Raw genomic sequence first — 26767 nt, 5'->3', positions numbered from 1 at the left:
AGGGTTTATATAGGAGATTAGGCGGCTAAACGCCAAGACACGTCAGTGCCTAGTGCAGGGCCAGCGCTTGGCGCAAGTGACGTGTCTCAGGTTCCGCCAAAAAAGGATCCGTCCTTTGGTTTGTCTTGTAGTCTTGTACCTTGTACGAGTGTGTACGATTTTGTCACGTAGTTCTTCTTGGAGGTTAAGGCTTGGGTTTGCGTCTAAAAACACTCCTTTTCTTGTACTCGGGTTTCGAATTTGAACTCGGTTTTACGGGACGGGGCCCGACATGCTCGGTTTTATGGGTCGGCGCCCAATTTGGATTGCTTAATGTCATTTGGATTGGAAACGACCTTGTAAAACCAATGGAGAGGTCCATTGGGCGATATTGTGTTTGGATTTTGAATTTGATTTTTGTAAATTGAATTTTGTTCCGAGTTCCGAAATGGGAACGAGCACGGGAATTGGACTTTGGATTTTGGAATACACCTTAGCAATTGGGACTTCCGCACGGAGTTGCACCAACCACCTAGCAAGGATAATGGTCTCGTCATCATCCCATTAGGGGAGACACAAATTAGGTGTCTACATTCCGGTCACAACATTTTTGAAAAGCAGAACAAGACATAACACAACGAAACACATTAAATTGATATTAGACACGAAAACACGACACGAGGGCACGTGGACTTGGACCGTCCTTTTCCACTTTTTGCCCGACATGAAACAAATTGGCATGGGCCGAGCCCGTGTATGCCCATACACGCAGGCTGGGCTAGGGGTGTGCAAAAATTGGTCCGGGCCGAGAAAATGAAGCGGACCGGACCGACCCAGATCTGACCAGACCGGACCGAAGGCAATCAGTCCGGTCTCCGGGTCGAGAAATATCAAATTTCGGTCTTCGGTCCGGTCCGATCTGGTCCGGTCCAATACCCAATTTTGGACTAGACCGATTTTTCCTTAATAAAATATAATATAAACTATTTAAAAATTTAATTCTCTCATTTAATTTGTTGTAAATATTAATATATCGTGATATATTTTATTTTTGCTTCCAAAAAGACATTAAACATTTGATTTTTTATATATAATTTTTCTTTTTCACCATAATATTTAGAAAAAATAAAAAAAGAAATAGGTCTACAACCGGTCCAAACCGGTCCGGTCAGGGTTTTGGACCGATTTTTCGGTCCGGTCCGGGCTCGGTCCAAGGTCCGGTCTTCGAGTTTTGAATTATCAAAATTTCGATCTTCGGTCCGATCCGGATCGATCCGGTCTGGGTTTGGACCGATGAACACCCTTAAAAAAAAAAAAAAAATTGGTTTGATTTTGGTGAGCTCCAGTGGCCGTGTAAGAGAGAACTGAGAAACGAGAAGAAAGAAAGAATGGCGCAGAACACAGGAATGTTATCCAGAGATCAGTTGCTTCACCTCTTCCATAGCTTCGCCTATCTCACTTCTCTCCCTCGTAATTCCACTCTTCCTATACCCTTAACACTTTCTCACTTTCTCTCTCTCTTTTTTTTTGTTTGTTTCTTCTAATAAACTGTCTAATTATTGAAAATTGGGATTCGTTGATCAGATGTTAAAAAACGTATAGCTGATGCTGTTCAAGATAATCAGGTTTCTCTCTCTATTCTTCTCACTAATTCTTGTATGTTTTTACTTTATCCCCGGTTTTTTTTTATTGGGAAAAGGGGTGCAATTTTGGATGGTTTTCATTGAAATTACTGTAAAACTGGGAACTTTTTTGAATAATAGAAGCTATTTGCTATACTTTATGTCATGCAATTATTAAATTTGTGGTATTACACCAGAAATTGGAGGTTTCTGGGTTATGTGTATTGGGAGTTTGAGTGATTAAACCTCTCTTTGCATCAATCCTCTGAAAGATGTGGTCAATGGTGGGTTTTTCTGGTTTATTCTTTTCATTACCAGTGAAATGAATTTCAGCCTTTCAGTTTTCCTGTGTACAATAGGTCACAGGTTCGATTCTCCCCTCCCCCATTTGAAATACGTGAATTGCGATGTCCCTGTGGCTCATTCGTACCGAAACAATTTTATTTTTTATTTTTATGAATCATGCATTCATTAATACTACAAATTTAGAAAGCTTCTTCTCAGATATCATCTAAAGGGCCTTCACTTATGATTTATTGCTTCAAAGTAGGTGTACATCATGACTTCATGAATATATTTGATTTGCACAATCTTCTTTCTTTATTGTTAGTTTTAGTTTGAAATACAAGTAGCTTACATAGTCATAACTAATGGATAATGATAATAAATTAGTAATTTTGGTTGCCACGATAGCTCCCAACTATGTTTGAGTGGAGTGGATTTGCATCCAAAATGGTCTTCAGTGACCATTTTGCAGTGTATTGTCATCCATGGTAATGTCATCAATATGTGGCCAATGCCCTGGTAAGGTAAGGTGTTAGGAAGGCTGAGCTATATCTCATTCATTTAGTTTTCATGTTGGCAGTAAATTTTTGCTCTCGTGTCCTATAAAGGTCATATGACTATTTCTTGACTTAACTTTCTCTTCGTCTTGCTGTGTTTAACTTTGCGCCTGTGTTGGCAATAAATGTTCTCTCCTGCCATATTAGGATCGTAGGACTATTTCGTGACTTAAGATTTATTAACATTTACCTTCAAGCCCTTAAGCTTCTGGACTGTGGATTGTAGCTTTTAAAATTGGTTCTATTGTGCCCAAATTGAGTTTGATCCCAATACCTATCCGGATGATCAATATGCTCCACAAGCAAACTTTAGAGGCTGTTTGGAAGTGAAGATTTTGCTAAGATGTGAACAGAATTTCTTAAGCATAGTTTGTTCTTCTATGGAGGCATGAAAACCTTGAGGCTGGTCGTATGAAGGCCTTATTGTCACGAGCCAATCTTAAGAGGCTTTTCCTTAATTCTTGAAGGGGCTTATTGGTGATATTTGTAGCCTTCATAACAGAGTCCATCAAGTTCATTTTAGAACTTTGAGCCTAGTTTCATATGAGGCTTGTTGTATAATGTGCAGGGAAGGACCTTCTTTAGAGATATTGGTGTGGTGTTGATGTATGCACCTAGTGTTCTAAGGAGTAATAGAAAACTACCCATTGCTTGATTTTGGAAACTTTTCTCTCTAAGGCCTTGAAGGTTCTTTTAGGTGTGATTTACGTCCTCATAATAGGAGGGTCATTCCAGGTCTGTCTTCCACTTGATTCCTATGTAGCCCCAGTGTTGTTGATTTTACTTGTGCTATCTTCTTTGTGACTTTAATTTGATTTTAATTTCGGGAGTTGCCTAAACATTGTCAATTTGACTTCGATCGTAGATGTTTATATTGTGTTGAATTTTAATAACATCAATAAATTGGTTTTTGTTCAAGAACCTCCTTGTCTGTTAGAAATCATTACCTTCAGATGCTGATCCAGTTGATATACCTAGCTCTCAACTGACTTTAAATCTACTCTAACTTGAAAATTTGCAGGAACCTGTTGCTGTGACAACTGCAATCCAAGAGGAGATATTCTTAGAAATGGGCGTCGGTTAGTGTGTTTTTATTTGTATATATATTTGTATTGTTAAAATCACGTATTGCTCATACTGAAAGGTTCTTGCGGTCTCAAATTATGTGTGACGTTGGCCTCCAAGGAGCTAACTGTGTCAATAAGGTTGCACTCTTATGCTATTACGATCCGTTGACCGATTGATTGATCTTGGAAGTGATCTACCAGAACAAAGGAATCGCTATATGGGTTCTGAGGATCCAGTCATTAAGAGTGTATTATTAGAATGGTTGTTGATATGAGCTCTATGCAGTGCCGTTTCACTTGGCTACTCCAATCTGTTACATAAGTTTTACGTGACAGTTATAGTCATGAACTTGCAAAGTTGCAAGCCCATATTGCTGATGGTAAAATTGGAGAACTGATCCCAAAGAAGGAAATAAAAAGTATTTAATATTTTGGCTTCTTGGTTGCAAATGCATTTAATTTTTCCACTCAAGCAAGTATTTTGACTTGTTGAGTTGATCGATGAAACGATGTAGTATATGGCACCGAGTCTTTCTCGAACGCTAGAAAAGTCATTGCTGCACAAAGTTTCAATTTTGGGTTAAAAAAAGGGACTAAATTAAATGTTTCATTTAATTATTATTTTTCCCAAAAGAATCTCCATTGAACTTAGTTACTTCTAATTTATATATTAACAGGCTCATGTATGCCTATTAGATCAGAAACATGCCTCTTTATAGGGGTAGGGCTTTTATTAGACTCTACATGTTTTTCCTTCAGTAGCAATCTTATGAGAGGCACTGGCATGGTTGTGCTAGTCAACATATTTTGTCCTGTCACATGAGTTGGCAGCCTCAGCGGTGTTGGGGTAGAACTTATTTATTCTTCTGTCTGGCGTTGGGCTTTATGCCTTTATGGGTGAGTGGACCTTGAAAAAAAGGGACGGGTGATGAAGATGGTTGTATTTTCAGTAGTAATGAAGGTCTTTTTTGAAGTTATTATATTTTCACAGTAGATGCAGTACGCTACTATCTTTTGTTTTCCACATTTCCTATTGGATTATCAAACTTCTTGATTGTCCTGGTTCAGTCTGTTTAGACTATGTCATATGTGCCTTATGCATTGTGTATGTGCCCTGAAATCCATAACATGGAAGCAGACATGTCTTCTATGTTCCATGTTGTGTACTGAGATAGAGTTCAATTTGAAAGTATTAGTTATTTTACTTGTGCCTGCTCTCTTCTCTTTGATATAGTTTCTGACTCTGTCTCAGGAAAAAATTATTATGCTATGAATTGAGAATGCTTGAATGACTTTATGGAATAGTGCAGATCCTAACTTTGGGATTGCTTGCCTGGGAAAAGTGAATATGGCGTACGAGAATGACCGGGATTTGATGATTCGCTTCTATGGATTTGTGGCTAAGTGCGTTTTCTGTCTATTTACTTCTCCATGTCATATGCACATCTAAATGTTGTTTTGTTCCCCCTTCCCCTGTAATCTTTTTTTTTTTTGATAGGAAAATCATTAATAAAAAGTCATACGACATCTACAAGAGAAATATAGATCTAACAAATACATGACCAATTGAATCAAATAAAGGTTCCTTCATCAAAACTACGGTCGCTGAATAGATCTTGCACTGTAGAACGTCTCCCGTATATAACGCTGGAACATGCAGCTTTTTCAGAGAGAGGGTCTAACGATTTGTTGTAGCCGCGAGGATGGTTTCCACTTGATTCATCTGAATGTACTCGAAAAATTGATATCTGTTGCGATTCCGTATAAAACTTCACCAACGAACCAATTTTACATAAATCCACTCCGAGTAAACGACAAACCAAACATACTAAAACTAACTCCACCATAGGGAGACTAACGAACAAGAACGAACTCCGTCCATATGGTGAAAATTTATTGAAATTGAGAGACAATAGCTGAATTAAATGAAGAGAAATGGTCGGAAATAGTCTAATTTCTTCGGAAATTAGACTATTTCCGGCCTACGACGGCCAAGAAAATAAACCCTAGAAAATGAGAGAGGGAGAGGGAAGGGGAAAGCGGCAAGTTTTTTTATTCCCCCTGTAATCTTATTTGTTCTTTAACAAAATACCCTTTGAGTAAGAACCTTGAACTTCAGGAGTGAAAGAAGAAAACCTTGCATGTTTTCTTTTAATTTCCCTCCAAGTGAAGCTGATTTCCTGTTATATGATTATAATACTAGTTAAGTAAACAGATCTGCTGATTATGATGTAGTATTTTAAAAGATGAAATGCTGGACATGGCAGCTTCTCTTTCTCTCTCTTTTTCCTTTTCCTCCTCTGTGGGATATGAGTATCATAACATACACGAGGCTAATCAAACAGTATATGAAGTCAAACTTACCTTTGCTTATATGCTTGCTCATAATTTCTCTCTGTTCTCCACTTTTCCCCTCTTGCATAAATGATACATGAGGGAAATCAAACAGTTACCTGTTTAGTCATTATGATTCCTAGCGTAGATGTTTCTTCTATGTTAGTGCCCATCCTACTGCAATGATACAAGCAATGCGCTATGAGTCTAGTTCTGGGGATTGATAAGGTGGAAATTTCAGGGAAGAGATGGCCTGTGATGAGGCTGAGCTTGGAACAGATGAATTTGCTAAAAAAATGCATGACCAGCATGATCTACACACACAGGTAGTATTCAATAAACACTTTCAATGGTTGTGACTCTTGTGAGGATTTTTGCTGAGTAGGGTCAGGTGAATTTTCTTGCAGCAATTAGAGATGTTAAAGTATATGCGTAAATTTCATGTGGATGACCAATCAGCTATTCTTGAAAAGGTATGTTTTTCTCCTTACCTCGGTTGTGATTAATTCGCTTTTGAACATAGCTGCTATTCTCTTCAAAAGAATTAGAGGTGCCACATGATTTTTCTTCTTGAATGAATATGCTTCTGATAATTAATTGAAATATGTACAACTGTCAGTGTAGAAATATTTTTATTCATTTGTGGACAAGGTCTTCCCTCCACGGGTGCTACAGCTTAGTGTTACTCACTTCGACACTAGATTACATTTTTATTTGGTTGATGTAGGTTTGAGAGGAAGGGCCAGAAGGAGGAAGTCTATGTCAAAAGTGGATTGTGTCCAAAATGGACACAAGTGGCTCTTATTGGTACTGATTAATTTGCTATTGGTCTACCAATACGTTACTAATTAGTACCAATAAGAGTCACTTTCGTTATTGGTACTGACATACTCTTTGTTAGTACTAAAATGGTTGTATTGGGTGATTTGTGTCCAATTTGGTCACAACCCACTTGACGTTTAGAAACCCTCAGGTTGGAGGCGGGGTTTGGGGGGGATGGGGAGAGATGACAGTGTCCGTGGATCGACACAAGGCTAGGGATGACAGTACAGCAGCAGCAGTGCGGCCCCATTACTCAAAAAACTATTGAGCATAACTCAAATCTACTATAGACTATGTTCTTTCCCCCTACGTGATCAAGTGTTCAACCCTTATAACTCATTAATAGTTCACCAGTGACTCTCAGAACATTAATTTGTTCACTTGTTTGCCTCGTATGGAGGTTGATTGTTTTCTGAAGCACTCTCCTTGTCGCATTATTTGTTTGCAGTTGCACGAGCAAATGCAGAATGCAGACTTCGGCAGCTGGGCATCTATCATGCCCGTGGAAGAAATTGAACAAGTTATTCGAGGAAGAACAATGCCAATAGCAAGACCAAACTAACATCTGCTTGAGAAGAATTTAAGCAAATTTCCACCAAATGTCTTTCAGCTCATTGCATTGCATCGCATCCTGTTTGGAACTTCCACTTGTGTATATTGAAGTATAAAACCATTGCATCCAGTTGCTTGGTGGTTGTATAATTGTAGTACTCCGCATGTATTAATCAAGATTCAAGAATTCATTTTCAGCTAAAAATGCGTCATGTGTGGACGTAATTTTAAAGAATTAAAAGAAATAAGTGGAAATAAGGTGAACATAACTGAGCCTTATTATAACTATGTATTTTGTAACTATCAATATCTAAGAGCAATATCACTCGTGGGGACAATTTTCCCCATTAGGAATTTTATTTGCTCAAAATCCATGATGAAATTTTTTTCATATAGTTTTCTTCTGAAATTTTTTCATATGGTGGTGTTTGGTTGATAGAAGGTTAGCAAAAATTAGAGGATTTGGTCAATTTAGAGGTTTGACCAATTCAATCCTCTAATTTAGGTGTTTGGAATTAAGAGGATTGAAATAGAGGATTGGGATGAATCCTATAATTTTAAAAAAGTTGTTCCAATGAGCTTTTTCAGCTAGAGGATTGTATTAGGTAAGATAAAAAGACAATTTAGTCTTCAAGTTGCAAAAATTACACTCATATCAATCATGCCCATACATTCATCATTGGATTAAAGGATTCACAATAGCTTAATCAAATAATTACAATGAAGGTAACAACCCTTGCAACAACATAGAAGATGAAGCTAAACAATGATAGAACAACAAAACGTCAAAAATATTTGAGATCGACTCGAACTTTTAAACATCTTGATCGTCCAATGAACCTTCTATTACCACTTAATAAGTCCTTATATTTGTTAAACTTATCTTATTTGAGTTTAAAAACCTTGTTAGATGAATCATGAATGATTTATAATGCAATTTATTTTGACTTATTATAGCCATAAAATTAATGTGAAGATAAATTCAAATAAGTTCAAAGATATTAGACAAAATGCTTTTAGTGTGACTTTAGAGAAATTAAATACGTGATTTTAGAAAGAAAAAATATGCACAAAATTATAAAGTAGTGCTTACCTTTTCTTTATTCACTTTAATACTTAAATTTATGACTTTGTTTACCTTTTATTTTTATATTATTTAACTAGACATTTATTTCTTAAATAGATGATGTATACTATAATAATGAAAAAAAAAGAGTTTCTTAGAAGAGTGTAATGTAAACTCCTCTTTTTTTTCTCTTAGTTATTCCTATTTTACAAATTAGACATTTATGATTTATTTTCGTAAAAGTTGTTAGTGTGGGATTAACAAATTTTCAATTTTATATAAATGTTGTTTAATTATTTTCATGTTAGTACATTTTATTCCGATAAAAATCTAACCATACATATCTATATATTTAGCAATTACTAATTATCTATAATTAAATAAGTTAATGTCCTTATTGGTAATTTTACACAATCAAACAACTATTATATATCAGCTATTTACCAAACACTTTTACATAACTAGTTAATACAATCAGCTAGTCAAACAAGCTAATACCAACAGCTAGTCAAACTGCTAATACAATCCGCTACAGCTAACAACTAACCGCTATTTGCCAAATAGGTAGTTTTCTTCAAGTAAATGTTCCTCTAATCAAAACACGTTATGTGGCCCAAAATTTGAGGAGAGAGAAAGAAACGAATACGAAGTATTTACATTATTTGCAATGGTTTTATTTCAGAAAAACTCCAAAAAATAATTGAAAACATCAACGTTTACATTTTTTTTCCTTATCTGAAATGATTCACATTTTGCTATAATTTGAATAATACTTCCTTCGGTTTTTAATACTCGCAGCGTTTGTGATTTCTACACTATTCACATATTATACTTTGACCATTGTTGGTGATTTATACGTAAGATAAAACATAGTCATGTGGGATCTTGTTAGACTCGTCTTAATGTGTATTTTCAAAATATTAACTTTTTATAATTTTTTCTTAAAGAGAATGAAAGATATTATGATCAAAGTTGTGCACTGACATGCGTAAAAATGACAAACGTTGCGAGTAAAAATGAACGGAGGAAGTATATATGAAATTCACTATTTTTAGGCTTTTATTTGAGAAGACAATGATGAATTTATTTTATTCCTCATGTCATGAATGGGATAGCTTGACGGAAAAAAAAACTCAAAAGGATAATTGATGAAGAGGAGCGAGAAATCGGAAAGTGGCTAGAGAGAGCAAAATTTCTCAAGTGAAAACGCTCTAAACTAGTACAAACAGAATATCCAACCAACTGATTTTCCGAGATGAGAAGACGTTCGTCGTGTTGGGGAGAATGATTCCAACTTATATCTACTCCGTATAAAGTATGTCATCCGAGTTCTGATCTGGTATGACACTTCATTTTACCTTATATAAAATAAAAATCTATAAATCATGTATTTTTAGTTTTTAATGTACTCCGTAATATGGAGTACGTAATAACTAGTACCAGTACAAAAATATAATACTGCCTTTTAAATTTTTGACAGTAACGTTGAGATGGCCGAGTTGGTCTAAGGCGCCAGATTAAGGTTCTGGTCCGAAATGGCGTGGGTTCAAATCCCACTCTCAACAAAATATCTTACTTTTCATCTTTTTATTCTTCCCTTACTCCATTCTTGCCCTCTTAACCTATGGTTTAAATCTGTTGCATTATATATTTGTTAAAAAAGGCTTCTATTAGTAAAGCACTAACTAAAAGCTCTATTCGTTTATTATTTGTGTATTTGTTGAGAAATTAGTGCAACCTTAAGTATTTACCAATGCTAATTTCACACATTCTCATACTTTGCCTTACTAATCAACCCTTAACTTATGAGATATGGCATATGTGATTAGTAGAACGGTCATGAACTCATGACTATAGTGTACTGGTGTCTATAGTGATTGAGAACCATTTCAAAGTCAGTCGATTTCAAATAAAACATATTTATCACGATACAAATTAGTACAATATGGTGTCAATCCTAACCCCTAAATTTTGTTATGAGGTGCAACTGCCTAGGGCCCATAATCAGGTGAAATTATTTTTTTTGGTGCAAAAGGACTTTTAGTGACTTTCCTCATTCCATTCTTTTACATGCTTATGAATGTCAAGACCTGAATTAATTGATTGATTTAAAAAGACAAAAAATAATTGATTTCCACCGGAATTAATTGATTTAAGCCAAAAAATAATGAGATCAACAAAAAAAGGTGTTAGGCTTTAGAGTTTGGTCTTTAGAAGCCGGAGGTATAACAAAATGCCAAAGCCTACCTACAGCCTTGACCAAATGCTTTCTACAAAGGAACCTCTGAGCATAAACCCTCTCAACTTTCCTATTCACATCATGTATAATTACATGGGTTACCCCTGGCCGTGTCCTCATCCTCGCCATCACCGCCGCCGTGTAGATGGCTGCCATCCGGCCCGGTAAGTCAGGAAGATACCCTTTTGGTCCATCTATCATTATCACATCCCATTCTTTGTCATACACCTCACTGGTTAGATCACTTAGGATTAACCTGTTCAAGCACAAGTAGTAGTTGATACTTTGAAATATAGTATTCCATATCAAATAAAGTATATAATATTCGTACAATGCCCCTTAACTTATACTCGGACTAAAACAATAAATTCTTATTACAGGTAGTTAACTCAAAATGGTTAAAAGTTACTCTAATATATGTAAAAGTTATAGATTTTTTAGTGATAAATTTTTTCATTTTAGTAAAGGCTATTCCTTCAAAATCACTAATAATGTATAAAGGTAATTATTTAACCATTTACAATGTTTATCTATCAATATTTTTTTCACAATATAAAAGTTAATAAAAACATACTTCATATTAAAAGTTACAAAAATCTAGGTAAAAGTTATAGAAGTTGGGTAGAGTTATCATGATGCATGTACAATAAAGTTATTGTACTTCTTGTGCATGCAAGACCTCATATCCAATCTTTAAATTAGAAAAACATATGAAGCAATCTTTTAACAGATTATCACTTAGAAAATTTGTCAATTCAATTACTATAGTACCTACTACCTCCGTTCCTTAATGTTCTTTACGATTACTATTTGCACGGACTCCAATGCAATATTTAACGACTTATATATTCATTTTCGTATGTGAAAAAATTATAAAAATTTGATATTTTGAAAATACATAACGAGACCAATATAACAAGATCTTACATGATAACATTTTGATGTATGTAACAATGGGAATCCACGGTCAAAGTTCTCATACTTTGGACACATATTCCAAAGCGTAAAGAACATTAAGGAACAGAGGTAGTACATTGTTAGGGAGTTTTTCATTAGTACTACATAGATTGTTAAAAGTTGTTAATTAATACCTATTGTTCTAACAATTAATGTCAATTGCTACCTTAGACCTTAGTCCATATTACGGTCCATTAATCCCCTAATGACATCATAATAACGCCTTTGTAATTATTTAGTTATTTTAATACATTATTAAAATTTATAATCTTAAAAAACACTCCCCAAAGTACATCCCAATAATGACCCGAAATCAATAAAAGGGAGAATTTTGTAAATTACTATCTAGATATTTAGAGACTTTGCAAATTACTACCTAGCTTGTTAAAAGATGTTAATATTACCTAAATGTTTAGTTATTGTTGTCAATTACTACCTTAGCTCATCCGACCAATTAACCACTAATCATATTTATAATAAACCGTTAATCATACTTTAATTATTTTAATTAATTTATAAAAAATTTAAAATAAAAAATTAAAGTATGATTAAGTAATTTTTAAATTTTTAACATTTTATTATTTAATTAAATTAATTAAAGTAAGATTAACGGTTGATTATGATATGATTAGTGATTAATTGGACGAAATATGAGCTAAGGTAGTAATTCACAACAATAAATAAACACCTAGTTAGTAATTGACAACTTTTAACAAATTAGGTAGTAATTTGCAAAGTCGGTGAAGATCTAGATAGTAACTTGCAAATTTTCCTTCATAAAATGAGCAGATTTCTTTAAATTATTAAAATCTCGAAATGGCAAAATAGCCCAAAACTGAAAAAAAATGAGCATATATTTTAATTATTAAAAATTAAACTCCCTCAAAAAAATTCCAAAATTTATCCGAAATTACCAAAAAAAATTAAAAAATTTCAGGTTTTTTTGGGGATTTTATTTTTTATTATTTAATTAAAATGATAAAACTATAATTAAGGATTAATTATAATGTGAATAGTGGACTAATGGGCTGAAATATTTCCCACAAAATAAAAAAGAGGTCGGAATATAGACTAAGGTGGCAATTGATATCAATTGAGAGAAATCAATAATCCTATATTCATTGATTTCACTCAAATTTAAACCCAATGTATAACTGCCTACATTGATCTGCCAAAATTTGGCTAAACAATTATCTAATTGCAATACATAAACAGGTACTTGTATTAATTATGATAATTAGGGTTAATTAATTTGACTAACCTGCATTTGGTGTTACCTTGTAGATGCAACTTAGGGGGCAAGCAATTGGGCTCAGCCTTATAATGGGCCAATAAATTCTTAGCATCATAAAGATGGGTCTTATAAGCCACTGGATGGACCCGTATATTTGGGGCCCGGGTCAAAACCTTCTTGATCCAACTAGTATCCTCCTCAAGAAACATAGTGAATCCATTTGGATTAAATGAGGCCCACATCAAGGAATCATGGCCCAACCCAAATACCAAGAAATTACAGGGGTAAAGAGAGAATAACACATCGAAGCTAACCCGGATCTCAGCAGAAGATTGTTGGGGAATGTCACGGGTGGTAGCGTAATGAAGAACTGCATGAAGTTGTATAGGTATTACGCTCCTATCAACCAACGACGTCGTTCCACAAAATAATGCCGCCTTGGTCGTGACCACCTTAAAGTTTACCACTAGAAACGCCACCGCGAATACCACTGCAACTGCTAACGGTACCGCTAGCCATGGCCGGTCTAGCGGTAATCGCCGCGGCTTCATCTTTTTGATGATTTTGTGTACTAATTATGATTTATGTTTAAAATGTAATGAAGATCTGGGGGTGAGAATTTCGCCTTTTTGAAAAATGTAAAGAAGATGGGAAATTAGAGTAAATATTAAAGTGAGGTGAATAGTGATCTTTGGTGTTGGGTAAATGTTGTTAATTTTTGTTCATGTGTTGGAAGATGTTTTTGATTGTTAGTTAGTGAGATTTGCATTTGCCTGTATATTCGGATTTGGTAGGTGTTTGGTTAGGTGATACGTATAAATGACATGATTAATTATTTGTTTTATTTATGTTAATTATGGACTATAATAATTTTATATTTTGATCATATGTAATTCATGGTTCTAATTTGATGCTAACTTTAGCTTGTGGCTGTGTGACTTCATCCCCTTCTTATTAGTTCGATTTATAAACTACAGTTTTATTCTCCAGACGTCATATTATCAACAAATATTTTCTCCAAAATTTTTAAAATAGTTGCCAACATTTTGTTTTTGCACTATTCACATAATTTACTTTGTTTATTTTTCATCATTTATACTTTATGAAAAATATATTTATGTGGGATCTTGTTAAATTTATCTTTGCGAAAATAAATTTTTTATAATATTTAGTTATCGATAATTAAATATATAATTGTTCAATTTATACATTGACAAACGTAAAAAACAAAGTGTTGCAATTAAAAAGAGACGGAGAAAGTATTTAACAACGGCCGCCAAATTCACCTCAATCTATTGTTCTTTTGTATGAGAGATGTGCTATGTTTGAATTTTCTTTTTCCATTTTTAATTAATATTTTGCTCATGCCTCAGCTCATTTGTGAAAAAAAATGTATATTATGAGTAGTACATAATAAAAGATACAGCTTAATTTTACAAAATACCCATGAATTCTCAAAATAATTGATATCAATATTGTTGGGCTCAAATTGGCTTCCCCACTTTGGACCGGCCTATTGGTCCTTATGAGCTAGAAGCAAGTAAAGAATCTGGCTAGATTTTAAGCCCAAATGCTATCAAGCGGCCCAAGAGGACAACCCAAAGACTTGTAATCAACAGCTATAAATACCAATTATATACACCATTAATGAAAGGCATTCTACATTTATTACACTTACTCATCACATTATCCACTTGTCTTAATACACTTGTTTAAGATCATTAAAGCTAATTACCGAGAATAATCCATTACTCATACGTTCCCTTTACCCAGACATATTACCTTCTTAGGGATTGTTTGCACCCGAAATAATTTGGCGCCGTATGTGGGGAAAGTACTAAAAACAATGGCCAGACCCTGTGCCGTACGTTACTCATCTTCGGAATCCACCGGATCACGAAGCCTAGAACCGTCGACCCATTGGACCTCTGAAACCAGGAGGATGAGACATACTAGGCCGACCAGAAGAGAAGAAACCAGCAGACACAGTCTCCACCGCTTCACATATTGCAGCTGTCATGGAAGTCATGCAACAATGTGTAGCTCAGGCAAACAAGGTTAAGGGCGCCACGCCAACCTTGTCTGCTAATCATCAGACAGTGTTACCCCTTCACGGAGTGGGAGGGACCGCTCCCGGGATCGATTTACAACGGCGCAGCAGCCTCTGCAACGACGGCTAAATCTGAGTCGATCTCCAACACCCACAACAAATCAATTAACAATCCCTCCTCCTCCTCATACAACCCGATCTGCGACAACCAGAAGGTTAGTTCTTGACTACCTTGGGGCAGGATCCCAGTTAGACAAAGGTTAGGATCCCGCATTCACCCGCACCAGCAAGCCAAAACAGACCCTGTACACCTGTCAGACAGAGAGGGTCACCTCCAGGAGGGAGAAGCCTTTCTATCTGAGGAAAGAGAAGGTCTAGAACTCCACCAAGGAGACCGAGGTCACCTCCGATCCAACCCTCTCTCAGAAGACACAATTCACCTCCAATGCGGAGGGAGGGAGGGCACAGCCCAGTCGGGAGATCAGACAATGAGTCAGACGAAATCATGACCCCCCAAAGACTATCCATTTTCAAAAGAGCTAGTCGGGCGAAAGGTATCAACCAGGGTAAACTACCGACACACATCAAATACGATGGGTCGACAGACCTTCGAGAACACATAGCAGCCTACGAGGGGCACACATACCTTCATCCCTATTCTGCAGCCACCTGGTGCAAGTATTTCCCGACCACACTAATTGAAATTGCTCAAACTTGGTTCTTCCGACAGAAACCATGGTCAATAGGAGGATATGGAGATCTTACCACCAAGTTCAAACTGCAATTCATCAGCAACTATCGAAAAGAAAAAAGCACCCATGAGTTGATGGTAGTAACTCGGGGCAAGGATGAGAGTCTGAGAGACTATATGACCCGTTTCATCAAGGAGGCCACAATGATCAGTTGTGTCAAGGCGGACGTGGCTTTATTCGCTCTACAAAGCGGTCTAAGACCAGGAGAATACAGAAACAAGTTATAGAAGAAGCCTACCAGTTGTCTGAAAGCTATGTCCAAACGGAAGAATGGAACTCAACTTTTGCCAGCCGGAGGAACAAGCAAGAAGACGATAAAGGAGCAGCGGCAACAAAAGAAGCAGAAAACCCTTGGGTAGAAATGAGTCCCCAGTAAAATTGCAAACCGCTGACAAAAGGGATGCCCCCAAGTTATAGCCAAAGTACGAAACTTACACTCCTCCGATGGAGACAAGGAGTCGTATCTTCGCTCTAAACAAATCAGTCACCAGATGGGATAGGCCACGGAGGATGATAACTCCTAAATAGAACCCGAACAAATGGTGTGACTTCCATGACGATCATGGACATCTGACAGAAGAATGCATCCAACTAAAGGATAACATAGAAGACCTCGTCCGATAGGGATATCTAGCCAAGTATCTTGCTGATCACAGGGAGGAGAAGAAAACCAAAGAGACTCCTAAAGTGAGACCGCATACCCATGGAAAAAGTGACTACATGCAATATTCAGATGAGAAAGGGCCAGATGTCTTCTTCATCATGGAGGAACAAAATCAACTTATCAATGAAAAAGACACATGCGAACGTTAAGACACCAAGTAAACTTCAGGCAATCGCAGATACCCTACCCGCGGTTCCGACTATGAGTTTCTCTGACGAAGATTATCGCGGTTCCCACTCGTGGTGTTGGTGGTGAAGGAAATAATGCCCTTGGTCCAAGTATGCATTCAATGTTAAGTCTAATAAATGCGGTTCAGTATTAATTAACAAGTTAATAATTCAGTGAGATCAAGTGAGCTGAATGCCTAGCTAGAGGCCGCTTCAGTTCAAGTGGAATTAATGATATTAATCCACAGCTTACTCTTGACTGAACCCGTAGGGTCACACAAATAGTACGTAAACGGATCAAGTATTTAATAGCATTAAATACTCCAACTATGGATATTCGGAATCGACGGATCTTGGTTTCAGTGGGAGCTGAGATCGTCACAGGCAAGAAATGAATACTCCGGAAACGATGATATTGCCGGAAACGGAAATATGGATCGTGTCGGAAATATAAATATTATCCAAGTCGTAGATGTTGCCGGAAACGGAAACATGGTACGTATCGGGAAATATTATCGGAAATAGAAATATTGCCGGAATCGGAAATATTGCCGGAAACGGAAATATTGTCTGAATCGGAAATATTATCGGAATCGGAAAATAATTCCGGAAACGGAAATATTAAATATTTGTTCGAAACGGAAATTAATTCCGGAATCGGAAATGTTAAATATTGTTCGTATCGGAAATGAATTCCGGAATCGGAAAATTAATCGGAAGCGCGTCGTACGAATTATCATCGGACGAGCTTGCTAGACGAAGGCCCAGCACGAAGCCAGGCCCACGTCCAGCAAGGGAAACGCGCGCCACAACACGCCAGCCCAAGGCTGCGCCAGGCCCACCGCAAGGCAGGCCCAGCGCGCGCCCAAGGCTGCGGCAGTCGTGGGCTGCGTTGCTCGGGCTGTGCGCGCGCGCGCATGGCGCCCCTCGTGGGCTGCTGTGCGTGCGTGTGTGTTTGTGTTCACATACGAAACCTAAAACGTACAGGATTCGTTTAATGATTAAATTCCTAATCCTAAAAGATAAATTAATTAAATAAGAGTTTCACTAGGATTCTAATTTAATTAATTCGTATCCTAGTAGGATTCCAATTCTCTTTCCATACCCCTATAAATATGTGGCCTGGGTTCACAATTTATAACGAGTTTTCAAGTATTCAAATTGAGTTTTTGAGAGAAAAATTCAGTCACATATCTTGCCTAAAAGTGCCGAAATTATTAGTACCTTAAGGGCGATTCTAGTTGGTCAATCTTAAGGCGGATCCGGACGTGCTGTGGACTATCTACGGAGGGACGACACTTGGAGTCCTAAAGACTTGTTCTTGTTCGGTTCGGGCGCAGCTAGGGAAGGCACGCAACAAAGAGTATGCATCTAAACTATGCTATATGATTATGTGTAAATAATATGTATTCCTGGCTAAATGGTTTTTCCGCATGATTTATGAATTGTCATATGTATCATAACCTAACAGTGGTATCACGAGCCTCTTATTATTTTCATAATCTAAATTGCATGAACATGGTTAAATATTACAAATTTGCAAGAATTAAAAGGGGTGATTAATTTTCGTAATTGTTAATTAATTGCAAATTGCGTTTATTTAATTATACGTACGCAGTTTTTCGGCAGTTTCTTCGTTACTCATCCAAATCGAGTGATTTTTGTATCAATTCCGCATGTAAAAGGCATTCTAAAATTTTGACAAAAAGAGTATTTTTCTGCCGAACCCAGAATTCTCAAATTCGAAGCCTAACTATGACTTTTCGAAGGTTTTAGTTTTTCGAATGCAAAATTTCGTAAATTTAAGATGTTAAATTAAATATTTGCGGTTCTTGTTGATAAATCTTGAATTTTTGATTGACCTACTGTATATGTTTAACAAGTTTGAATGCCTAGCCTTGTTAATTATGCAATCTAATTTGTAATTATGATTAATTTGTTGAAAATTAGAATAATTTAGAATTAATTTGATTTTCATAATTAATTATAATTTAATTAGATACCTATGATTAAAAACCACCATAAAAATTGTAAATTTATGATAAATTTTAAATTTTTATGACCTAGACTTGAATCCATGTTAATCGGAAATCAATTGAATAATAAATTTTAGATTTTTCGCCCTAAAATTATGAAATTAATATTAATTTATTAATTTGTCATTAATTTTAAATATAAAATTTTTAAATTTTATGCGATTCGTTCATATAACTTGCACGCACAAAGCAATGGACGCTACGTGTTACCCTTAAGGGGTGTTGTATAGTGCGGGCGTGTGACGACGAGCAAGGGAGCTCGTCGCCCATGCGGCACGAATGCAATGAGCAAGGGCATGGTGCACGAGCACAAGGCAGCATCCCTGCCTTGTGTCGTGGGCTACGAGCAATGGACGAATGGGCATGGGCGAAGGCAAGGCATGGCAGTCGCGTGTGGGCAGCAAGCGAGCTGCGCCACAACGCGCACTGCCTCGCACAAGCGCGCGCAGCCTCGCGCGCAGCGAGCGCAAGCTCGCGTGCCACGAGTGCTGCGCCCAGCGTCGATGCCGCGCGCAGCGAGCGCTGGCTCGCACCAAGCGAGCGCTAGCAAGCGCACGAAGCGAGCGCTGGCCCGCGTGCAGCGAGCGCTAGCGAGCGAACGCAGCGAGCGATGGCTCGCGTGCATCGAGCGCTGGCGCGCGCGCAGCGAGCACATGCTCGCGTGCATCGAGCGCTGGCGCGCGCGCGCAGCGAGCACCAGCTCGCGCGATGGCTTGCGAAGGGTAGAAGCAGCAGCTATGCGACAGCGCATGGGCTGCGCGCACATGGCCAGCGATGGCTGTGTGCGTGTGGCCCATGGGCGTGCGATGCGTAGAGTGTTTGCGTTGCGATTAGATCGTTTTGAATGTTTAATTTGAAATTTTCAGTTTACGTAATTTTAATTAATTTTAAAATTAATAATTTAAATTATTTTCTTGGATTTTAATTTTGAATATTGTAATTATAATAAATTTTATTTATTCTAATTATTTTACTAAAATTAAAATCATGAATTAATACGACTGAAATTAAATTAAACTTTTTGGATTCAATTATAAATTTATATGAGCTTTAAATTTTAATTAAATTTGTATGTTTCCGGTTAGACTAGAAATACATTTTTATGTTTAAAATTAGTAAAGCATATGAATTTATTGGTTTGAGTGGGAGCCCTTTTTAGTCATAAACTCTTGATTAGGTCTACAAATCCTTAAGGTTAAAACAACATGATTAGAATTAATAAGGACTGAATAATTGGTAGATTATTGGTGCCCTTGATTAATTGCTGCAAATGTTTACGTGATGCATAATGTGTTTTACTAACCAGCTATGTGGGCCATTCATGATAATGAATGGGTGAATGGTATATATTGTATATGTACTGTCTTGCAGGTTATGGAGTGACTAGTATGGCCCAAATAGGATAGAAAATATGGTCTGCGTACCATTAATTTGAATGTAATTGGTCTAAAGTACCAAAGTTGTTTTTCAATTCAAATATGGTCTGCGTACCATCAAATAGTTGTAATTAGTTTTGATTATAGCTTATCCTATTTGAAGAAAATGGTGCCTCCCACGGAGATTTTCGAGACGGACTTTGAAGTTGAAGCTTCAAGATGAAGTCGGGCCATACTAGATCACATTTATCTTATGCATGTTTTAAGTTATTTATTGCTTTTAAATATGTCTTAAAATGCATGAGATCAAAAGCTTGATTATGTTGCATGATTAAGGATTTTAGTTCACTTAAAATCTAACCAACATAGTAAGAGCCTTAAGTTCCAAACTTAAAAATTGAGTTATAAGGTGCCATGCCAAAATATACACTTGCTTGGATATCCTTTACATCAATCTAGTAATAGTTTTCGCTCAGCGAGGTGTTACTTATTGGTCCTAAAGGGGCAAGGTACACAAATAATTGTGAGTACATGTTAGTTTTGGTGAAACTCAACGATATAAGTAAGGAGTCCTTTTATGTCGTGGCAAAATCGATAGGTTTACCTAATAAGTTCTTAGACGTACCTATCAACCAAGAATAGTTTCTAGACTATTAGCAAAAGGCTTTTGCTTACCTAAGATGTTTTAGGATTAAGTCGACAAACTGTGCTTAGTTCTTCAATGATTTTAGGATCTTGGAATCATTTTATTCACACCTGCCGGAACACATAACTTGAATAAAATGCTTAATAAACATTGAATTATGCATGTATGCTAGAATTTAAGTTTATTAAGAGAAACTGTGAATGGTTATTTATTTGTTTATTCTTTTCAATTGTAGTTTTTAATATGGCAAACAACAATTCATTCAACATTCGATCAATTCTCGAAAAGGAGAAGTTGAACGGGAAAAACTTCATTGACTGGCAAAGGAACTTGCAAATAGTTCTTATGCAGGAAGAAAAGGAGTATGTCCTAGAAGAGACGATGCCCGAAGCCGCAGGCGACGGGGTCACTCAGGCAGCCCTCAATCGTTAGATTGATGCCAACAAGGATGTGAAATGTCTAATGCTCGCCACCATGAGTGCGGATCTGCAGAAAACGTTCATCAACTCAGATGCTTTCACAATCATCAGTGAGTTGAAGAACATGTTCCAAGATCTGGCTCGAGTCGAAAGATTCGAGACTCATAGGCAAATTCTTGAGACCAAGCTTAAGAAAGGCGAGCCCGTAAGTCCACATGTTCTCAAAATGATTGGACTCATTGAGAATATGAGTCGGCTGGATCAGCAATTTTCTCAGGAAATGGCTATAGACACCATCCTCCATTCTCTTCATAGCGGGTATGATCAGTTCAAACTGAACTACAGTATGAATAGTCTGGACAAAACGCTCACTAAGCTTCACGGTATGCTGAAGACCGCTGAAAAGACGCTCAAAAGTGATAAGCAGGATGTGCTTATGGTGCGTGGGGGCAAGTTCAAGAAATCTGGAAAGAAGAGGAATGCTAAGAGAGGTGGCAACAAGGCTAGCCCAACTAAGCAAACTAGCGCCAAATCTGTAAAGAGGAAGGTCAGTCAACCCACTTCTGAATCCGAATGCTTCTACTACAAGAAGAAGGGGCATTGGAAGAGAGATTGCTTGAAGCTAAAGGAAGATTAGAAGAACGGAACAGTCGTTCCATCTTCAGGTATTTTCGTTATAGACTGTATACTTGCTAATTCAACTTCTTGGGTATTAGATACAGGTTGTGGCTCACACTTATGTTCCAATCCACAGGGACTAAGAAGAAGTAGAAAGTTAAGCAAGGGTGAAGTCGACCTACGAGTGGGAAATGGAGCACGGATTGCTGCATTAGCTGTAGGAACTTACTATTTGTCGTTGCCCTCCGGGCTAGTTTTGGAACTGGAAGAGTGTTTCCATGTTCCAAGTCTTACTAAAAACATCATTTCAGTTTCTTGCTTAGATGCTAAGGGATTTTCCTTTTTAATAAAAGACAATAGTTGTTCGTTTTATTTTAAAGAGATGTTTTATGGATCTGCTAGATTAGTCAATGGACTTTATTTATTAGATCACGACAAACAAGTATATAACATAAATACCAAAAAGGCCAAAAAGGATGATTCAGATCTCACCTATCTGTGGCATTGTCGATTAGGCCATATAAACTTGAAACGCTTAGAAAGACTTCAAAAGGAAGGAATTCTAGAACCATTTGACTTAGAGGATTATGGTAAATGCGAATCATGTTTACTTGGCAAAATGACAAAGCAACCTTTCTCTAAAGTTGGAGAAAGAGCAAATGAACTATTGGGTTTAATCCATACAGATGTATGTGGACCAATGAGTACAAATGCTAGAGGTGGTTTCAGCTACTTTATCACTTTCACTGATGACTTCACTAGATATGGTTATGTCTACCTAATGAAGCATAAGTCTGAATCCTTTGACAAATTCAAGGAATTTCAGAGTGAAGTAGAGAATCAATTAGGCAAGAAGATTAAGGCACTGCGGTCTGATAGAGGCGGTGAATATCTGAGCTATGAATTTAATGACCATCTGAAAGAATGTGGAATTCTATCAGAATTGACTCCTCCAAGAACGCCACAATGGAACGGTGTGTCGGAACGGAGGAACAGAACCTTGCTAGACATGGTCAGGTCAATGATGGGTCAGGCCAAACTTCCATTAGAATTTTGGGGACATGCACTAAATACAGCTGCACTCACTATAAATAGAGCTCCGTCTAAAGCTGTCGAAAAGAATCCATATGAATTATGGTTTGGAAAGCCTCCAAATGTGTCTTTTCTTAAGATTTGGGGATGTGAAGTATACGTCAAACGATTAATTTCAGACAAACTTCATCCAAAATCTGACAAATGTATCCTTGTGGGCTATCCAAAGGAAACAAAGGGGCATTACTTCTACAATACATCTGAGAACAAGGTGTTTGTTGCTCGAGATGGTGTCTTTTTGGAGAAAGATCACATTTCCAAAATGACAAGTGGGAGAAAAGTAGACCTCGAAGAAATTCGAGTCGAACAACAAACTCTAGAGAATGCTCAAGATGACATTCAGGATGAAACTCAGAGATCTTTAGAAGAATCTGGTGAGAATCATGGTCAAACTAGAAATGTTACCCCGCGTAGATCGCAAAGATATAGATCTCAACCGGAAAGGTACTTAGGTATTTTGACGAACGAGAGCTATGACGTTCTATTACTTGAAAGTGATGAACCTGCGACTTACAAACAAGCTATGACGAGCCCTAGCTCCAAGCAATGGCAAGAAGCCATGCAATCTGAATTAGACTCCATGTCTGAAAACCAAGTATGGGATTTGGTCGATTTGCCAGATGGCTACCAAGCCATTGGAAGCAAATGGGTTTTCAAACTGAAAAAGGACAAGGATGGGAAACTTGAAGTTTTCAAAGCTAGATTGGTTGCAAAAGGTTACAGGCAAGTCCACGGTGTGGATTACGATGAAACCTTTTCACCAGTTGCAATGCTAAAGTCTATTCGGATAATGTTAGCAATTGCTGCATATTACGATTACGAAATATGGCAGATGGATGTCAAAACTGCTTTCTTAAACGGCGTTTTAACAGAAACTGTGTTTATGACACAGCCTGAAGGTTTTGAGGATCCAAAGAATGCTAAAAAGGTATGCAAGCTAAAGAAGTCAATCTACGGATTGAAGCAGGCATCCAGGAGCTGGAATATACGTTTTGATGAAGCAGTCAGTGACTTTGGTTTCATCAAGAACGCAGACGAATCTTGTGTATACAAGAAGGTCAGTGGGAGCAAAATTGCTTTCCTAGTATTATATGTCGATGACATATTACTTATCGGAAATGACATTCCTATGTTGAACTCTGTCAAGATTTGGCTTGGGAAATGTTTTTCGATGAAAGATCTAGGAGAAGCACAGTACATATTGGGCATCAAGATTTACAGAGATAGATCTAAAAAGATGATTGGACTTAGTCAAAGCACTTATATCAATAAGGTGCTTGATAGGTTCAAGATGGCGGACTCCAAGCGAGGCTACCTACCCATGTCTCATGGAATGACTCTAAGCAAGAATCAGTGCCCAAAAACACTTGATGAGCGTAGACGAATGAATGGGATTCCATATGCATCATTGATTGGTTCAATAATGTATGCTATGATATGTACACGCCCGGATGTTGCGTACGCACTCAGTGCTACGAGCAGATACCAGTCAGACCCAGGAGAGGCGCATTAGACTGCTGCCAAGAATATTCTGAAGTACCTGAAAAGGCACAAAGATGACTTCCTGGTCTATGGTGGAGATGATGAATTAATTGTTAAAGGCTATACGGACGCAAGTTTCCAAACCGACAAAGATGATTTCAGATCACAGTCTGGGTTTGTCTTATGCCTCAACGGAGGAGCAGTAAGCTGGAAAAGTGCTAAGCAAAGCACCATTGCGGATTCTACAACTGAAGCGGAGTACATTGCTGCACATGAAGCAACAAAGGAAGCTATATGGCTAAGGAAGTTCATAGGTGAACTTGGTGTAGTCCCCTCCATTAAAGGACCAATAGCCCTGTATTGTGATAATAACGGAGCTATTGCACAGGCAAAGGAGCCTAGACACCACCAGAGAGTCAAGCATGTACTTCGTAGATTTCACCTTCTACGAGAGTTCGTTGAAAGAAAAGAAGTCGAGATAAGCAAAATTGGAACTGATGACAACATATCAGATCCATTGACTAAACCTCTACCGCAGGCGAAGCACAACTCGCACACTGCAGCTATGGGAATCAAGCATATTGGAGAATGGCTTTGATGTCTCTGTTTAATGTTTTAAAGTTTTAGAGTTTAAATCTTTGTAAAACATTATTGGTTAATCATTCACAATAAATGAAAAGAATTCATTTTTCCATTTAATTTGTGGTTTATTAAATGATGAGTCCCTTCAATTTGACGATATATTCAAGATAGACTGTCAGGACCAGTCCTGTGACTAAGAAATGTCTATCAAGTGAACTTGAATGTCAAAGGTTGAAAATGGTCCCTAGTCGGAGTTTTCTATAAAATTGGACGCATAGAAAATGTTAGACGACTAGAATGCAAGATGACTAGTAGTTCTGTTTCTTGAACTATGTGGACATGGCAATGTCATAATCATTTGCATAGATACTTACTTTGGGAAGACTAGTATCGGACAAGACCTATGAAACTTTACTGTAAGAGATGAAAATCTGTCATAATTAAATTTCATTAAAATTATTAGACACTAAATCCTCAATACCTGAGTGATTTGAGATTACTTGTTTGAGAACTGGTTGCTTTATCGTTGACCAACCGTCGCACCGTAAAAGGAGGCTATAAAGGCAACGCTCAGGTAATCACCTATCAAACGAAGTCTAATCTCAAGATCGCAAGATTGGGATTGTCCTCCCATAAATCGGGATGAGATGCTTAAAAGTTGTACAAGGCCACTCGGAGAGCTAGAAACTGTGAAATGCATGGCCGTGCTCGGATGAATCATAGGCTATGATTATCTGTTTATTTGATCAGTTGAACTCTGAAACCGAGGAACACCTCTGGACATAATAAGGATGAAAACTCTTACCTTATGTTCAAGAGCAAGCATCGAGCGACAAAGGAATTAGGAAATGCACACTTGTCCCTAAGGACAAGTGGGAGACTGAAGGAAATAATGCCCTTGGTCCAAGTATGCATTCAATGTTAAGTCTAATAAATGCGGTTCAGTATTAATTAACAAGTTAATAATTCAGTGAGATCAAGTGAGCTGAATGCCTAGCTAGAGCCGCTTCAGTTCAAGTGGAATTAATGATGTTAATCCACAGCTTACTCTTGACTGAACCCGTAGGGTCACACAAATAGTACGTAAACGGATCAAGTATTTAATAGCATTAAATACTCCAACTATGGATATTCGGAATCGACGGATCTTGGTTTCAGTGGGAGCTGAGATCGTCACAGGCAAGAAATGAATACTCCGGAAACGATGATATTGCCGGAAACGGAAATATGGATCGTGTCGGAAATATAAATATTATCCAAGTCGTAGATGTTGCCGGAAACGGAAACATGGTACGTATCGGGAAATATTATCGGAAATAGAAATATTGCCGGAATCGGAAATATTGCCGAAAACGGAAATATTGTCTGAATCGGAAATATTATCGGAATCGGAAAATAATTCCGGAAACGGAAATATTAAATATTTGTTCGAAACGGAAATTAATTCCGGAATCGGAAATGTTAAATATTGTTCGTATCGGAAATGAATTCCGGAATCGGAAAATTAATCGGAAGCGCGTCGTACGAATTAGCATCGGACGAGCTTGCTAGACGAAGGCCCATCACGAAGCCAGGCCCACGTCCAGCAAGGGAAACGCGCGCCACAACACGCCAGCCCAAGGCTGCGCCAGGCCCACCGCAAGGCAGGCCCAGCGCGCGCCCAAGGCTGCGGCAGTCGTGGGCTGCGTTGCTCGGGCTGTGCGCGCGCGCGCATGGCGCCCCTCGTGGGCTGCTGTGCGTGCGTGTGTGTTTGTGTTCACATACGAAACCTAAAACGTACAGGATTCGTTTAATGATTAAATTCCTAATCCTAAAAGATAAATTAATTAAATAAGAGTTTCACTAGGATTCTAATTTAATTAATTCGTATCCTAGTAGGATTCCAATTCTCTTTCCATACCCCTATAAATATGTGGCCTGGGTTCACAATTTATAACGAGTTTTCAAGTATTCAAATTGAGTTTTTGAGAGAAAAATTCAGTCACATATCTTGCCTAAAAGTGCCGAAATTATTAGTACCTTAAGGGCGATTCTAGTTGGTCAATCTTAAGGCGGATCCGGACGTGCTGTGGACTATCTACGGAGGGACGACACTTGGAGTCCTAAAGACTTGTTCTTGTTCGGTTCGGGCGCAGCTAGGGAAGGCACGCAACAAAGAGTATGCATCTA

At 37.6% G+C, this 26767-nt stretch overlaps 2 protein-coding genes and 1 non-coding gene across 3 annotated transcripts; 2 read left to right on the top strand and 1 right to left on the bottom strand.

Moving 5' to 3' along the window:
• Window positions 1–1293: 1293 nt before the first annotated feature.
• LOC110783575 (uncharacterized) lies at window positions 1294–7592 on the top strand. The gene is made up of 7 exons (XM_021987930.2): window positions 1294–1449; window positions 1564–1604; window positions 3465–3522; window positions 4821–4914; window positions 6086–6170; window positions 6252–6317; window positions 7115–7592. Exons 1-7 carry the CDS (start codon window positions 1368–1370, stop codon window positions 7226–7228), a joined length of 540 nt encoding a protein of 179 aa, XP_021843622.1. The 5' UTR covers window positions 1294–1367; the 3' UTR covers window positions 7229–7592.
• Window positions 7593–9768: 2176 nt separating this feature from the next.
• Window positions 9769–9849, top strand: TRNAL-AAG (transfer RNA leucine (anticodon AAG)). Its single transcript has one exon. It is a non-coding gene; the product is annotated as a tRNA-Leu (tRNA).
• A 562-nt stretch (window positions 9850–10411) lies between these two features.
• On the bottom strand, window positions 10412–13476 carry LOC110783550 (probable methyltransferase At1g27930). The gene is made up of 2 exons (XM_021987899.2): window positions 12742–13476; window positions 10412–10779 (listed from the first exon to the last, which is right to left on the bottom strand). Exons 1-2 carry the CDS (start codon window positions 13263–13265, stop codon window positions 10458–10460), a joined length of 846 nt encoding a protein of 281 aa, XP_021843591.1. The 5' UTR covers window positions 13266–13476; the 3' UTR covers window positions 10412–10457.
• Between the last annotated feature and the right edge of the window lie 13291 nt (window positions 13477–26767).

Source organism: Spinacia oleracea, chromosome 3 (assembly GCF_020520425.1).
Source record: "Spinacia oleracea cultivar Varoflay chromosome 3, BTI_SOV_V1, whole genome shotgun sequence".
NCBI lineage: Eukaryota > Viridiplantae > Streptophyta > Magnoliopsida > Caryophyllales > Amaranthaceae > Spinacia > Spinacia oleracea.
This window is presented reverse-complemented; position numbering and strand designations above follow the sequence as displayed.

Bases quoted from the DNA above. Each gene is read 5' to 3' on its own strand.
- LOC110783550 (XM_021987899.2), bottom strand. From the start codon at position 13,265: ATGAAGCCGCGGCGATTACCGCTAGACCGGCCATGGCTAGCGGTACCG. The intron at 10,780-12,741 runs GTTAGTCAAATT...GTGCTTGAACAG, and splicing joins CAAGGTAACACCAAATGCAG to GTTAATCCTAAGTGATCTAA.
- LOC110783575 (XM_021987930.2), top strand. From the start codon at position 1,368: ATGGCGCAGAACACAGGAATGTTATCCAGAGATCAGTTGCTTCACCTC. The intron at 1,450-1,563 runs GTAATTCCACTC...TTCGTTGATCAG, and splicing joins CTATCTCACTTCTCTCCCTC to ATGTTAAAAAACGTATAGCT. The intron at 3,523-4,820 runs GTTAGTGTGTTT...GGAATAGTGCAG, and splicing joins ATTCTTAGAAATGGGCGTCG to ATCCTAACTTTGGGATTGCT.